Genomic DNA, 15,331 nt, shown 5'->3' with positions numbered 1-15,331 from the left:
TTATGACTGGTTTTGTGGTCCAGGGTCACACACACACACACACACACACACACACACACATATATATATATATATATATATATATATATATATATATTTCGATATTTTCTTTCATGTTTTTCTGGTTTTAGTTAACTATAATAATCATGGTAATTTTTAGTTTTATTTTAGTACAATTTTAATATCAAATAAAAATAAATAAATAATCTCTCTCTCTCTCTCTCTCTCTATATATATATAATATGTACATATGTGTGTGTATCTATGTGTGTAAATGTTATTTTAGTGTCAACATACTGTTAGTTTATATTTTTTTTAATTTGAATTAGTTTTTATTTTTATATTTGGTTTAATTTCAATGTTAGATAAAGTTTCAGTGCTTTTTCATATTTATTAGTTGAAAATTATTTTTTTTCAGTTTTATTTATATTTATATATATATATATATTAAATATAAATAAAACTGAAAAAAAAAATTTAACTGTTAACTGAAAAATTTAAAGTTAACTGAATCCATAAAAACATGAAGAAAATAAACGTATACTTAAACTTATACTTAACTTAAACTAAAACTGTATATATATATATATATATATATATATATATATATATATATATATATACACTGTATATATACAGTTTTAGTTTAAGATAAGTATAAGTTTAAGTATACGTTTATTTTCTTTCATGTTTTTATGGTTTCAGTTAACTTTAATAATAATGGTATATAATATCTTATACAGTTATGTCAATAGACATTACTTGATTTTACTATGAATATACACTATGAATTTCTATAAATTCAAATTAATTTGTGTTAATATGTATTTTCTTATTTATGTACATTTGTGTGTATCTATTTAAGCAAATGTTATTTTATAATCACCATACTGCTATAGTTTTATTCCTTTGAATGAGTCTTATATTTGTTTTAATTTTAGATAAAGTTTTAGATTTTGCTGTTTTTGTCATATTTATTCAATAACTTGATTTTTTACTATGAATTATGAACTTATTCTAATTGAGTTTGTATTTCTATATTTTGTTTTCATTTTAATTTGAGATAAAGTTTTTGTTGTCTTTTTGTCATATTTATTATTTTTTTTAATATGCCCATATACGTTTTTTTTAAATTATATTTAGTACAATTTTGGTATTGTTAATTATTTTTAAATATATTTTATTTCAGGTTAAGTTTATTTTCTTTTCATGTTTTTATTTATTTTCTTTATTAGGAAATTAGGCCGCTTTTATTTACTCCATTGCAATAGTTTCTCTGCACTCTGTCTTGATTTGGGAAGGTGAGTGCCTTTTTGGTTGACCATGCAAATGTTAAACCAACTTCACGCTCCCATGAGGTCGTTCACTTAGATTGCCCTCCCTCTTTCGATCACATGGCCGTAACATTTACTCATGTTGCATTGGGCTGGACCTAATGTTCAACTTGGATTGAAACAGTGTGTTTGTGTGAGGCAGTATAGTGCTAGCTGTCTGAGCAGGAGAGGGAGATAAAACCTGACTGATAAAGAGAGAGAGAGAGAGAGAGAGGGAGTAAGGGAGGGACCAAGAGAGAGGAAGGGGGAAAGAGAACACCTGTAGCATGAGACGCAGCACTCAAAGCAGACATTCAGTAGTAGGGAGATTAATTAAGAGAACGGGAAGCAAAAAGGTGAGAAGGTATTAGCAGCTCTCAGCTGACTGAACTTGAGCAGTAAAGTGAAGTTAGTGAGTGAACACAGGGGGACAAGGCCGGCACGAGACAATGGTTTAACTTCTACGGGATACCCGTTCTTGTGAACCACAGAGCACTTTGAAAGAAGTGAACACATCTTTTCAGGTGAGAACTGATCATTGAACTGCATTTGTTCTTGTATTCTTCATTTTTTTTGCATATACAAGAAGATTGGCATTCTTAATCTGCCCTACTTAAAAGGTTAAAATAAATAATTTAAATATAATTTAAACAACTGAAACAAACAACAACAAAAACTGCATGGATGTCTTAACCAGGGTTATTAAATAATTAAAGTAAATTAATTGTGTGTGTGTGTATATATATAAAAATCATGCATGCATTTTGCATAAAATAATGGATTTTATTTTTTTCCTGGAAGATAATAAAATAAAATAAATAAAATAAAATAATGTCTTAATCAGGGTATTACAGTGTAATAAAATAAAATAAAACAAAACAAAACAAAATAAAATAAAATAAAATAAAATAAAAACTGCACGGATGTCTTAACCAGGGTTATTAAATAATTAAAGTAAATAATTGTGTGTGTATATGTATGTAAATGTTATTTTAGTATCACCATTATGTTATAGTTTTATTATTTTGAATTAGTTGTTATTTTTTTATAATTTATTTTATTGTATTTTCAATTAGAAAAAAAATGTTTAGTTAAAAAAATAAAAATTGTTTAAAAATCTTGCATGCATTTTTCATAAAATAATGGATTTTATTTTTTCCTGGAAGATAAATAAAATAAAATAATGTCTTAACCAGGGTTATTACAGTGTAATAAAATAAAATAAATAAAATAAAATAAAATAAAATAAAATAAAATAAAATAAAATAAAATAAAATAAAATAAAATAAAATAAAATAAAATAAAATAAAGATAAATTTACTGCATGGATGTCTTAACCAGGGTTGTTTTTTAGGGTTATTAAATAATAAAAAAATAATTTTGTAAAAAGACAACGTTTCTCTAATTTTTTTTTTACAATCTTAAATGCATTTTGCATAAATTAATAGATTTATTATTATTTTTCAGGACAGATAATAAAATAAGTAAGAAAATATTTCCATGAACATCTTAACCAGGGTTATTACAATTAACTAAAACAAAAACTACAAAAAAAAATTGTTACTTGGAAAAAAGAATTATATTATTTACTTAGTGATATATATACATACATATATATATATATATATATATATATATATATATATATATATATATATATATATATATATATATATATATATCTAAGTAAAATAAATGTTAATATCAAAAATATCTAACATAACCTAAAAAAGAAAATAAATCAAAAATCTTTTATTTCAGCTAGTTGCCAAAGCACATTTCTCATTTGAATTTTTTTACTAAAATACCTCAACCTAAAACAGAGATAAATTGCTAAAAACATTATTTTAAAACAGTTAATAATAAAAAATAAGAAAAACACAGCAAAATTACTAAAACTTTATCTGAAATGAAATGAGAATGAAAATATAAACATTAAATCTAATTTTACATATGTAATAAAAACCATAAGAACATCTCAATGCTACTAAGAACACTGGTCATTAACCATTTAACAATGAACAATGAAGTTCACACTCAAATGAACAAACATACGCAGTTTTAAACACAGATGAGTGGAAATTTGAACTCATAAGTTCATCAATTCTCCTAGCAGAGCCTGTTATGAACAAACGCTCTAGTGAAGGCCTCTCGTGAGAGGCTGTAGGCTACATGTGAAGCTTGATATGCCATGTTATAGGCCCAGATGAGAGAGAAGTAACCTACAGGACACAAATGGCAGCAGTATGATGTCCAGGCCTAGACTTGCAGGCAAACTTGACACCCTTCATGACTGCTCCGAATACGGCAGAGCCTGGCTGCCCTGAGTTAACCTCTCCTCTCTCAAACATTTGTATCACCAGGAAAGCTTTGAACTTGGTTAGTGATTTCCTAGGTTTAGACAGGCAAAGTGTACTCTCTGTGATCTCTGAGGTGCTTTAGTGCTGCTCAGTCACACAAGAAGAAAACAAAGTAACTTATTATCTAGCTCTAAGGATATACCTCCTGAGTCCTCAGACAGTCTTGTAGAAGGTCAGGTGACTTTCAAGAATCAGCTGTTACTTTTTTTGTAAAAATATTTAAGAAAAATAAATGCATAAATTAATAATAATGAATATTTCTCCACTCTGGCAGACATTTTAGTATGCAGTCTGCAATCTGAAATAATCAAGTCATAATCAATAAGCATAAACAATAAAACTATTAAATGAACCTTCACGCCAACCTAGCTAGGAAAGCACCTGACTCTCCCAGGATTAAACCAATTGCAATAAGATCTCCTCTACAGATATCTACAGACTACTTGGCTACAATAAACTAAGTGCAGTTAAGGTGAAAGAGTAGTAGCTGCTTCCAAAAGTGACTGAATCGGGTCATTATGTAATTGCAGAAGATCAGTGACCAATTCCCAGAGTCTTCTGTTACTCCATAAAATGGCCATACTCCATTGTGTTAAAATTCTTTATTAGTTTGTAATTGGCATACATTGTGTCATTACATGAAAATGTTTTATGTGTTGCATTAAGGCTGTTATAGTCTCAGAACCTCTATGGCAAGGTTTTTAGACTTCTTATGGCAATGACCTCCAAATGGGATGATCTCCTTGCAAGATATGAAAATGCATTATTATACAGTATTTTTACTGTATAAGGCTTATTTATACTGTGTGTGAAAGGAAAACCTTTGTAATTTTAAAAGTTAATTTGTTAAACTATTGTTTATTAACTGCATTTTTCTCATATTGTTCTTTTTTACATATATCTGCTATATATATATATATATATATATATATATATATATATATATATATATATATATACATTTCGCATAAAATAATGGATTTTTATTTTTGATAAAATAAAATAAAATAATCAATAACTGCATGGAAATCTTAACCATGGTTATTACAGTTAACTAAAATAAAACTGCACAAAAATATTTTCGTTACTTGAAAAAATTTTAATATAAAAAAAAAAGTAAAATTAAGTATAAATTATGATCACCTTGCTAAACTGCATTTTATAACAGTATTTTACTGTATAAGTTTTATTTATAAAAAAAAATCAATAACTGCATGGACATCTTAACCAGGGAAATTACAGTTAAATAAAACTAAAACTACACAAAACATAATTTTCGTTACTTGAACAAAAAAGTAATATAAAAAATATACAACAAAGTAAAATAAGTAAAATATATAATTTTTATTAATTTGTTAAAATATTGTTTGTGAACTGCCTTTGTTGTTGTATTTGTAAAAAATATATACATATTTTTGAATATACAAGATGATTGGCATTCTTGATCTGCCCTAATTATAACAAAAACAGAAATTAAATATTTATTTTTATTTTAAAAAAGTTAAATTCATATTGCATAAAATAATGGATTTTTTTTCAGGGCAGTTAATGTTAATAAATAAAGTAAACCAATACAATAAAATAAGCTAAAATAATCAATACCAGCATGGACATCTTAACCAGAGTTATTACAGTTAACTATAAAACTACACAAAAATATTTTTCATTACTTAAAAAAAAATAAAAATAAAATGGTAAAATATTGTTTGTGAATGCATTTGTTCTTGTATTGTTTTTTTTGTTTGTTTTGCATAAGAAGACTGGCATTCTTAATCTGCCCTATTTAAAAGTAAAATATTTTACATATAATTTAGTAAAAAAAAGAAAAAAAAGGAAATGACGTATAAATATATTTAAATATATAATATATATATTTTATTTTATTATTAAAAAAAATATTGCATAAAAGGAAACCTTAACACTGCCATTTTAAAGAACAAAAATATACATTTTAAATATTTATTTTTGTTCTAGCCAGATAATGCCAGCTCTATAAACTTACACTTCAGTTTCAGATTATTTGTTTAATATTGCATTTTACTCACTAAATATTTTTTTCTGCAGTTTTGGAGAGAATATTACTTCACAACTTCACAACCTCACAATATAAAAGTGACAAAGAAATCTATAAAGATACGAAGTACTAATTTAAACATTAACTATTAATTTAAACTATTTATTTAAACATTATCTTTCGAAATTGTCATCTTGCAAGAAATATGTACTTACATAACATTAAAGATAGACAGAAAGACAGAAAGACAGAAAGGAGCATGTTTTAGTGGAAATTTCCATTAAAAGTATATTCACGTGTATACACTGCCTTGTTTCTTGCATGAACCCTCTGTAACACAAGAACATTCTACCAGAAAGTATAAAGTATATTGGGTGGCAACTGCCAAGTGTAGGGTGTGTTTACTAGAACTATCTAGAGATCACTTAAAATCTTATCGCACGCCAATGCTATAAAACCTGCTGCATTGACTGGACAACCCATCACATGCTCATTGATACATTTAAAAATGACTATGACAATGTTGCTAAGGGACCAAATGACACACCCAAGCCTATGTGATACCAGCCATTCACATTATTATTACCAGTATGCAGGTGTGTGAGTCGCCAGTGTTTACACTGGTTACTATCACATGGGTAAATCATTGTGCATGCTTTGTGATGTGTACAATAGCTATATATGGTCTGTCCGATATTACATAACAAACGATACTCTACAAAGTTATCCATCAAAGTGATATTCAAGCGTCTTCACGCAATGCTATTCTGGTGCATCTCAGATCTCAGGGGAGTGACAGGGGATCCAGTGGTGCTGTTCATTAATTAAACAGCTGAGCGACAGAGTCAGGTGTCCTCTTGTTATTCTAATCTAATCATTGGATGCACATATGTGACCCTAGACCTTAAACCGGGTATATTTGTAGCGATAGCTAACAATACATTGTATGGGTCAAAATTATTGATTTTTCTTTTATGCCAAAAACCATTAGGATATTCAGTAAAGATCATGTTCCATGAAGATATTTCGTATTGTTCCTACCGTAAATATATCAAAACCTTTTGATTAGAATTATGCATAGCTAGAAACTTCATTTGGACAACTTTAAATCCGATTCCCCAATAGCAAACATACATCTCGGAGACGTCTATTTGATGTCTGCTTTTATGTCTGCAAGACATCTGCAAGACGTAGTTTGCTCATTTGCAATACGTCTATTGGACGTTTCCTATCAGATGTCAAAAAGACGTCTATTAGATGTCTTTAAGATGTTTATGATTTAGAATTTATGTAAAACTGGCATCTTCCAGACCTTTGTACACAGCAGATGCTTTCCAGATCAAGAGATCTTTAACAGACATCTTGCAGACGTGCGTGTGCTATCTCAATATTTAGATTCTTTGCACCCTTACCCTGATAGCACACGTACATCTCAGAGACATCTATTTGACATCTGGATTTACATCTGCAAGATGTAGTTTTCTCATCTGCAATACAACAATTGGATGTTTCCTATCAGATGTGAAATAGACGTCTATTAGATGTCTTTAAGATGTTTATGATTTAGAATTTATGTAAAACTGACATCTTCCAGACCTTTGTACACAGCAGATGCTTTCCAGATAAAGAGATCTTTAACAGACATCTTGCAGACGTGCGTGTGCTATCTCAATATTTAGATTCTTTGCACCCTTACCCTGATAGCACACGTACATCTCAGAGACATCTATTTGACATCTGGATTTACATCTGCAAGACATCTGCAAGATGTAGTTTTCTCATCTGCAATACAACTATTGGATGTTTCCTATCAGATGTCAAATAGACGTCTATTAGATGTCTTTAAGATGTTTATGAATTAGAATGTCTGTAAAACTGGCATCTTACGGACGTCTGCCAGATGTTTGTACACAGCAGATGCTTTCCAGATCAAGAGATCTTTAACAGACATCTTGCAGACGTATGTGTGCTATCTGTGTAGATTCCAGATTTTCAAATAGCTGTTCCTTGGCCAAACATTGTCCTATCCTAACAAACCACACATCAATGGAAATCTTATTAAATCTCAATTAAATCTGTCTGGTTTTGTGGTCCAGGGTCACATGACCTCACAAAGAGCTAGTTTTGCTGCTTAGATTGTGTTAAACCATTCAAATAAGCCTTTATGCTAATATTTTGTATCCAAGCACATCCTAGGGCAAAAGCCATGTCTGCTGGTGATAAATGAGTCTTGGACTGGAGAATTAGCAGCTTGGAATCTATATTTTAAACATTGCTTAATATTTTTCATCTCTGGCTAACTAACAAATCTAAATTCGTGTTCCAGGTCTACTTTGCTATCCTCTCTTCGCACCTGTCATGGCCGACCCTGCGTGGTGGAAGCTCACCTTTCTGAGGAAAAAGAAGTCGGAGCCAAAGGTCCTGTATGAAATACCACCCGACTTCAGTACCAACAATGCAAATAAAGACCTGGGAAACGACGACGAAGACAGCAATTTAGACGCCAGACTGGAAAAAATAGTGGATAAAAATGCCACCAAGGGCCGTCATGTAAAAGTCTCCCATTCTGGGCGGTTTAAGGAGAAGAAGAAGATTCGCGCTACTTTGGCGGAAAACCCAAGCCTTTTCCCCGAACCTGGTCGGACTGACAAGAGCCATGTGGAAAAATAACTTCCAGACGAAGCATAGACCTAATGTTTATAAACATAAACTCATTTTTACTCATTCGTATTTGTAAGGCTGCATGTTGAGTGGAGTTACCACTGACACAGCAGCAAAGATACCGGAACAGAAAATTTATATTTTTTACCGGCCATACTTTAATTAAAAACAATCCCGAGATGATTATAAAGGAGTTAATGTTTCCTGTAAATCCTAAACACAATATTGTCATGGTCATGAAATGCGCTGTTATCACTGTGGGAGAAACTTAAGTAGGAAGGCACAGAAACCTTAACTCTTCCAACTCCAATTTATAAATCAATCCGTTCATTTTTACATTTTATGTGGAGAATAGTCATAAAAATTTACATTAATGTATAATAGAATCTCAAACGTGTGGAAAACAGATTGTGGTTCAGATAGCAATTTGATGTGCCCTTTGATTAGCACTTGATCTCGTGTTTTTTGTGGCACTTAGCTGTGCATAGGACTGTCATTGATTTTGTAATTTACCATAAAAGGGTTTAAATTAGGGCATGGACAGTCAAAAGTCACAGCACGTTAGAGATCTGTAACAACCTCTCCAGCTTTAATTTGGCTTGTTTAATCTGTACTTGTCTGTTGTTTACTGCAGTCTTTAAAGGTTATTTTTAAAATATGCAAAATAAAGATTTTTATTGCATTGCTGAGATGTGTTAAAATGTGGAGAAGTGCAAAAAGCAAAGAGCACATCGCCATCTGCTGGCACAAAAGCATAATGACCATTGATGCAAAAATTAAAGAGATTTACTACTTTACTGTACATTTACAGAAAAATAAATATTCATTTTAGAATTACAGACCGTTATTTTAGGTCAACATTAGGTTTGGCACATTTATAACACACAATCTAATCATACGCATCATCGACACATTTAAAGATGTGCAAAACATCAAGCAGAGCAACATGTTGGGTGTTTTTTGTTGTGACACAAGTCCAAAGTCTATGTTCTCTGAAATTACAATTAAGGCTACAAGTGCAGCTGTGCTTTTTTTAATTATTAATAAACATCAGATAGACTTTGCACTTACAAGTAATAGATTAAGAATGTGTTGAGGTCAGTTTCGACGGCTTAAAATGCTGCAACGAAGCACCATTAAACCAACAATTTGTATTGATAAAATCATGTATACAGTTATCAACAAAAATCTCCCTTCTGATTTTGGTTAAGACAATACGAATACAGGATGAATATGCAGTGATAAGTCTTCACTAGTCAGTTAATGCCCTGGCGGCATTATTAGTGACAGTTGCTGTCGAGTAATGATGATGTATTGATGTCACAGACGTTGATGTTGATTTCACAGAATGCTCTCTATTAGGGGGATAAACGTTTGTATATCCAGCCTCCCTCAGCTTCATGCTGCATATCCCCAAGCTCAGTCGTTCCCTCTTTTGGCCGCATAAAGACTATCCGGTCGTGTAATCTATTGGTCTGACCCTGCCAGAACTCAATCAGGTGGGGTTTTACAATGTATCCACCCCTGTGGAAAAAAAATATATAGCCATATAAAAAAAAATAAAACTGTCACAGACAGTGATTTGGTATTAATAAACAAAGATTACTCACCAGTAATCTGGCATTGGTACAGTTGTGTCCTTATACTTTTCCTCAAGCTCTGCATTCTTGTCTCTGAGATACTTTAAGGTGTACACACAAAAATGTTTCAATAAAACAGGACTAATCGTGTATAATTATCATTATGAAGATTTAGCTGAATGCTAAAGCAGATTATTTTTCATAAACTACTTTTATAAATAGTTTGAATTAGCTTTTATTTTTATATTTTAGTAATTCATTTTAATTAAAATTAAATTTTTAGTCATTTGCTTATTAGATTTTTAAATAGGTTTCTGCAAAATGAAAACCAAAATAAGAGGGATCATTCAAAATGCATGCTATTTTTTGTTTAGTACTTTATTTAGTCCACAAGAGAAAATAATAGTTGAATCTATAAAAATGACCATGTTCAAAAGTTTACATACACTTGATTCATAATACTGTGTTGTTACCTGAATGCACATCTGTGTATGTTGTTTGTTTGTTTGTTTAGTGATAGTTGTTCATGAGTTCCTTGTTTGGAACAGTTAAACTGTCTGTTGTTTTGGAGAAAAATCCTTCAGGTCCCACTAATTCTTTGGCTTTTCAGCATTTTTGTGTATTTGAACCCTTTCCAACAATGACTGTATGATTTTGAGGTCCATATTTTCACACTAAGGACAACTGAGGGACTTATATGCAACTGTTACAGAAGGTTCAAACACTGATGCTTCATAAAGAAAAAAGAAGCAGGGGGGGTCAAAACTTTTTAAATGTGAATATCAGGATAAATTTAACATGTTTTGTCTTCTGGGGAACATGTAAATATCATCTGTAGCTTCAGAAGGGCAGTACTACATGAAAATATGATATTTATGCAAAACAAGAAAAATTTACGTCAACGGTTTTCAGCCCTGAGTCTTAATGCATTGTGTTTCCTTCTTGAGTATCACAGAGTGTTTGAACCTTCTGTAACAGTTGCATCAGTTGTCTTCAGTGTGAAAAGATGGATCACAAAATCATACAGTCTCTGCTGGGTTCAAATGCACAAAAATGCTGAAAAAAAATAATAATAATTTGTGGGGCCTGAAGGATTATTCTGAAGAACAGTGGACAGTTTAACCATTTAGGACAAACAAGGGACTAATGAACAACTATCAAAAAAAAAAAATTATATATATTTTTTACTTCAGCTTTATTTCAATTAACAAAAAAGTTTTTTAGTAATGACTAAAATAGTTTCAATGAATGATAACAACCCTGGATGGTGGTGATAATGCTACTCACTTGTCGGCTCGGTATTACTGTGCTCTGCCTGCTGACCACAGCTCCAATTTGACTGGCCTTGGGTCTTGAGTGGAAATAATCACGTGAAATCTCGTACGGGATTTTTTCTACAGTGCCTTCGATGCGAATCTGTTAGGATATACATAAAAAAATACAATGGGGTCAAAAATAAATATCCAAAGAATTAGCTGGAGAAGATTCTAAAAAAAACTAAACAAAACTTACCTGTCTGTTTAATGGTTCCCAGTAAAATACAAGACAGGCATGGGGATTGCTGTCCTGTATGATTGCAAAAATAAATAAACAAAATAAAAATGGTAAGAAGGACATAGAGATAAAGATGGCAAGGTAAACCCATATGGACATTCACTGAACAAAACTTGGCTTTAGAGACTCACCAGCTCTGCACCTTTCCGACTCTCATAGTTGCTAAAGAAGCGAAAACCCTCCTCGCTGTAGCCTTTTAGAAGAACCATGCGTGCAGAGGGGCGACCGTCCCTTTAGAGAAGACAAAAAAAGGCTTTTTCTGACCAAATTACTGTATGTGCATTGTATTTAAGTTGCTTTCTTTATCCAGGTATTATTGAACCAGACAACATCCGTTCTCACTTGGTGGCTGTTGCAAGACACATGGCATTGGCTTCTCCCACCTCAGGGCATTTAGTGGCTTGATCAAACCAGCTGCCGAATTGCTTAAATGGATCTAAAGAAGCAAGGTGATCTTCCTCAAAACACTGTCGGATGAAAATGAGAAAGAGGACATTTACACATTTATCATATAAATTGTTTTGTTTTCAAATGACTTGTCTTACTGTTATGACATATGGCAAAGATTTAAATATCTTATGACTGAACTAGTATAGTGCGCATTACTGTGTTTAGCCAGTAGGCTCTTTAAAGGGGTCTTTACCAAATATGCTATTACTGTAACATTTTGCATGTTTAAATGGTCAAAGGCTGTCTCAGCATAGTGTTGACTCTTTTCATATCATCTTGATCAATAAGTGACTGATGAAAGTCAAGGTCAACTGATAATGGATGCATTTTTGAAAAGGCATTTGGAAAGCACCCAATTCAGCTGCTGATAACAGATGGATAACATATATTGTTAAGCCCTGGTAAAAAAAAACAGCTAAAACCAGCCTAGGCTGGTTGGCTGGTTTTAGCTGGTCATAGCTGGAAGGCAGGCTGGTTTTAGAGGGGTTTTGGCCACTTTTCCAGCCTGGCCAGGCTGGGAAACCACCAGCTAAAACCAGCCTGGGAGACCAGCTAAAACCAGCTACTTCCAGCTTAAACCAGCCAACCAGCCTAGGCTGGTATTAGCTGTTTTTTTCAGCAGGGCTAGGTTTTATACAATTATAGCCTACAGAAAATTACGGCTGCGCATATTGAGATTTTTGATGTAAAAATCATAATATGATCCTCTGTATATTATGTCTTTTGAATATGGTCTCAGGTCATGGTCATGCATACACCTGACATAACCCTCATAATCCAAAATAAACGTGTCCCACCTCATGATCGTTTTTATAGCTCTTCCTCATGTTACTAAGATCCATGTTGGTGCCGCTGTCCGTAAATTCCCTGCAGAAAAACGACGTAAATAACGGAGGACTGCGGACTGTCGATGTAACACTGGATTCAATAAACTTTACAATATTGCTGATGTTCGTGGACGTGCAGAAGCCCAATAAACGTCTCATGCCTGCAGCTCCAAACTTGCGTCATCACGTTCATGCTCTTACGTAAGATGTTACGAAAACGCAGTCGGTTTTGTAACTAACCTCTTGTTTTGGAATAAATAAAAATGAAAAATAAATACTTTAATACTTTAATAAATTAATCAATTATTTTATATTCAATAATTAATTTACTTAAAAAATACTTTAATATAACCGAAAATATTTCAATTTAAATTACATTTCTATTTTGCTAAACTTTTAAAATGAAATCAACCCTAATAAAATAAACTAAAATAGATTTTTGCTCTTTTCGTTTAACGTTTAATTTTATTATTATTATTTTTTAAGTAACCAAAAAGACTTTTATTTTGTACGCTCGATACAACAAAACGGTCCCACACGTCAAATCCGGATCAAGATGGCAGCGACCTTGTGTGGCAGGCTTTTCCCGAAATCGGGTAAGATTATAGTTTAATATTTTTGCAAACAATATTTTAGGTAAATAACATATATCGCAAGCAAATACTTGACATTTTTCATTTAAACAATGAACTCCATCGTAAAATTACATACACAAGAATGTCACAATGAAGCTATGTTTTGGTACTGTACAGCATAAGCATCATCTATCAGAGTGTAACGATATGCAGTTCATATTTGAGGTGCTTAGAAATGTGTGTTCAAATCTTCTCTGTCTACTTACTGTTATTTGATATATCTCTTCATATTCAGCATTTTGTTATGCAAAATGCCACTTAGGATTTTCGACAAGCATGTATTTATGTTCATTTGTGAATCATTTGACGCATTCTTTGCATTTATATCATATTTTAAATATTAATGTTTATATTCTAGCCTTAATGTTATTGTTACCATATTCATAATATGTCATCCTACAGGATGGCTGCCATTAACCCAGAGTGTTCGTCATGGATCCAAAGCTGTCACCCGTCACCGAAGGCCAGTACACTTTCTCAAGCAGAAGATGATGGCTGTCACAGAGTACATTCCCCCCATACCTGCAGCTCCTCCTGGTGCTCTGGCTCCACGAGTCAGAAAGACTGAAGAGGTCGATCATTGCAACACTTACAATGATAATATAAAATAATACAACATATATATTATAAAATATATACTCTGTTTCCTTATAGGAAAGTGCTCTGGCAGTTTTGTTGAGGAAAGACCTAGAAACCTTATTTAAGGAATGCAAGATGATTGCTGTGGTCCAAAACAACGCAATCAATGCAGAGGACCTCATGGTGCTGAGACACAAACTGAAAAGACACAATATCAGTGTTAAGTTCTTCCCAAACCAGGTAATGCCAAGTTTCAGTGATGGTTACTACTGTTGAGAGGTAGGCTACTGCTGTGTGACATTTTATTTGTGTCTCTTTGCAGGTGACGAGATCCTTTCTCAGCAACAGCATGTACAGTAACATGTTGCCTCTATTTGTTGGACAGACTGTGATAATTGTTAGTAAAGAGCCAAAAGTTAAAGAGATGCTGCAAGCATTAAAGCGCACTCCTCAGATGGTGCTGTTAGGTGAGTGTGTCAAATGCATGAACTTGCATTCTTAAAGAAATAGTTCATGCATAAATGAAACATTCCTGAAAATGTAGTCACCCTCAGGGTATCTAAGATGTAGATCATTTTTTTCATCATCTGAAACAGTTGATGAAATTTAGCATTATAACACTTGATCACCAATAAATACTCTACAGTGAATGGGTGCCGTCAGAACGAGATGAGTTCAAACAGTTGATAAAAACATCATAATAATCCACACAACTGCAGTCAAATGAAAAGCTGCATGTTTGTAATAAACAAATACATTGTTAGGGTGTTTTTATGGAAAAAGTTGTCTCATCTGAATCAGGAGAGAAATAAGCACTTTGCATTTAAGCATTTTTATCAATATTTGGGTAAACTATTCCTGAAAAGCTCTTCTAAAAAGGTTGATATTGTCTTTCTGATAATAGCTTTCTGTACTATTTTCTTTCAGGCGCCTGTATAGAAAACACATTGCTTACGTATCAAGGCATTCTCAATTACTCCAAACTCCCGTCTCTGACCACTATCCAGGGTGAGCTAGTTAGTGGTCTAACCATGATGACTTCACGGACTGTCTCAATGCTACGTCACCATCCAGTCCACCTTTCCGCCCTTCTTCAGCAGTACGTCAAACAGCAAGGCTCTGGAGCGTCCACAAATGCTGTTGCAGATAAAGATACTTCTACAATACAGGAGGCAGCAGCTTGAATTTTGTAAATATACATGGATGAACAGCTGTGTATGATTGACAAAATGCATATAATAAAATTGAGTTATTTAAAGTTGTTTTTGGTCATTTATATGCCATAGTTGTGGATGAATTTTTACTTTTTCACTCTACATATTGTGGAGACTGGGGCTATATTTCATAAAGGTGCTGCA

At 32.3% G+C, this 15,331-nt stretch overlaps 3 protein-coding genes across 3 annotated transcripts; 2 read left to right on the top strand and 1 right to left on the bottom strand.

The window, feature by feature from the left end:
• Positions 1 to 1,551: 1,551 nt before the first annotated feature.
• On the top strand, positions 1,552 to 9,035 carry prr15lb (proline rich 15 like b). The gene is made up of 2 exons (XM_073828212.1): positions 1,552 to 1,837; positions 8,014 to 9,035. The coding sequence occupies exon 2, from the start codon at positions 8,046 to 8,048 to the stop codon at positions 8,355 to 8,357; it is 312 nt and encodes a 103-aa protein (XP_073684313.1). The 5' UTR covers positions 1,552 to 1,837; positions 8,014 to 8,045; the 3' UTR covers positions 8,358 to 9,035.
• An 89-nt stretch (positions 9,036 to 9,124) lies between these two features.
• pnpo (pyridoxamine 5'-phosphate oxidase) lies at positions 9,125 to 12,932 on the bottom strand. The gene is made up of 7 exons (XM_073828211.1): positions 12,730 to 12,932; positions 11,825 to 11,949; positions 11,614 to 11,713; positions 11,441 to 11,494; positions 11,216 to 11,344; positions 9,959 to 10,029; positions 9,125 to 9,872 (listed from the first exon to the last, which is right to left on the bottom strand). The coding sequence occupies exons 1-7, from the start codon at positions 12,916 to 12,918 to the stop codon at positions 9,707 to 9,709; spliced, it is 834 nt and encodes a 277-aa protein (XP_073684312.1). The 5' UTR covers positions 12,919 to 12,932; the 3' UTR covers positions 9,125 to 9,706.
• Positions 12,933 to 13,297: 365 nt separating this feature from the next.
• Positions 13,298 to 15,231, top strand: mrpl10 (mitochondrial ribosomal protein L10). The gene is made up of 5 exons (XM_073828896.1): positions 13,298 to 13,355; positions 13,797 to 13,966; positions 14,049 to 14,213; positions 14,296 to 14,440; positions 14,901 to 15,231. The coding sequence occupies exons 1-5, from the start codon at positions 13,316 to 13,318 to the stop codon at positions 15,155 to 15,157; spliced, it is 777 nt and encodes a 258-aa protein (XP_073684997.1). The 5' UTR covers positions 13,298 to 13,315; the 3' UTR covers positions 15,158 to 15,231.
• Positions 15,232 to 15,331: the final 100 nt, after the last annotated feature.

This window comes from Garra rufa, chromosome 22, assembly GCF_049309525.1.
Source record: "Garra rufa chromosome 22, GarRuf1.0, whole genome shotgun sequence".
Taxonomy (NCBI): Eukaryota; Metazoa; Chordata; class Actinopteri; order Cypriniformes; family Cyprinidae; genus Garra; species Garra rufa.
The sequence above is the reverse complement of the archived record's forward strand: the minus strand, read 5'-3'. Positions and strand labels throughout refer to the sequence as shown.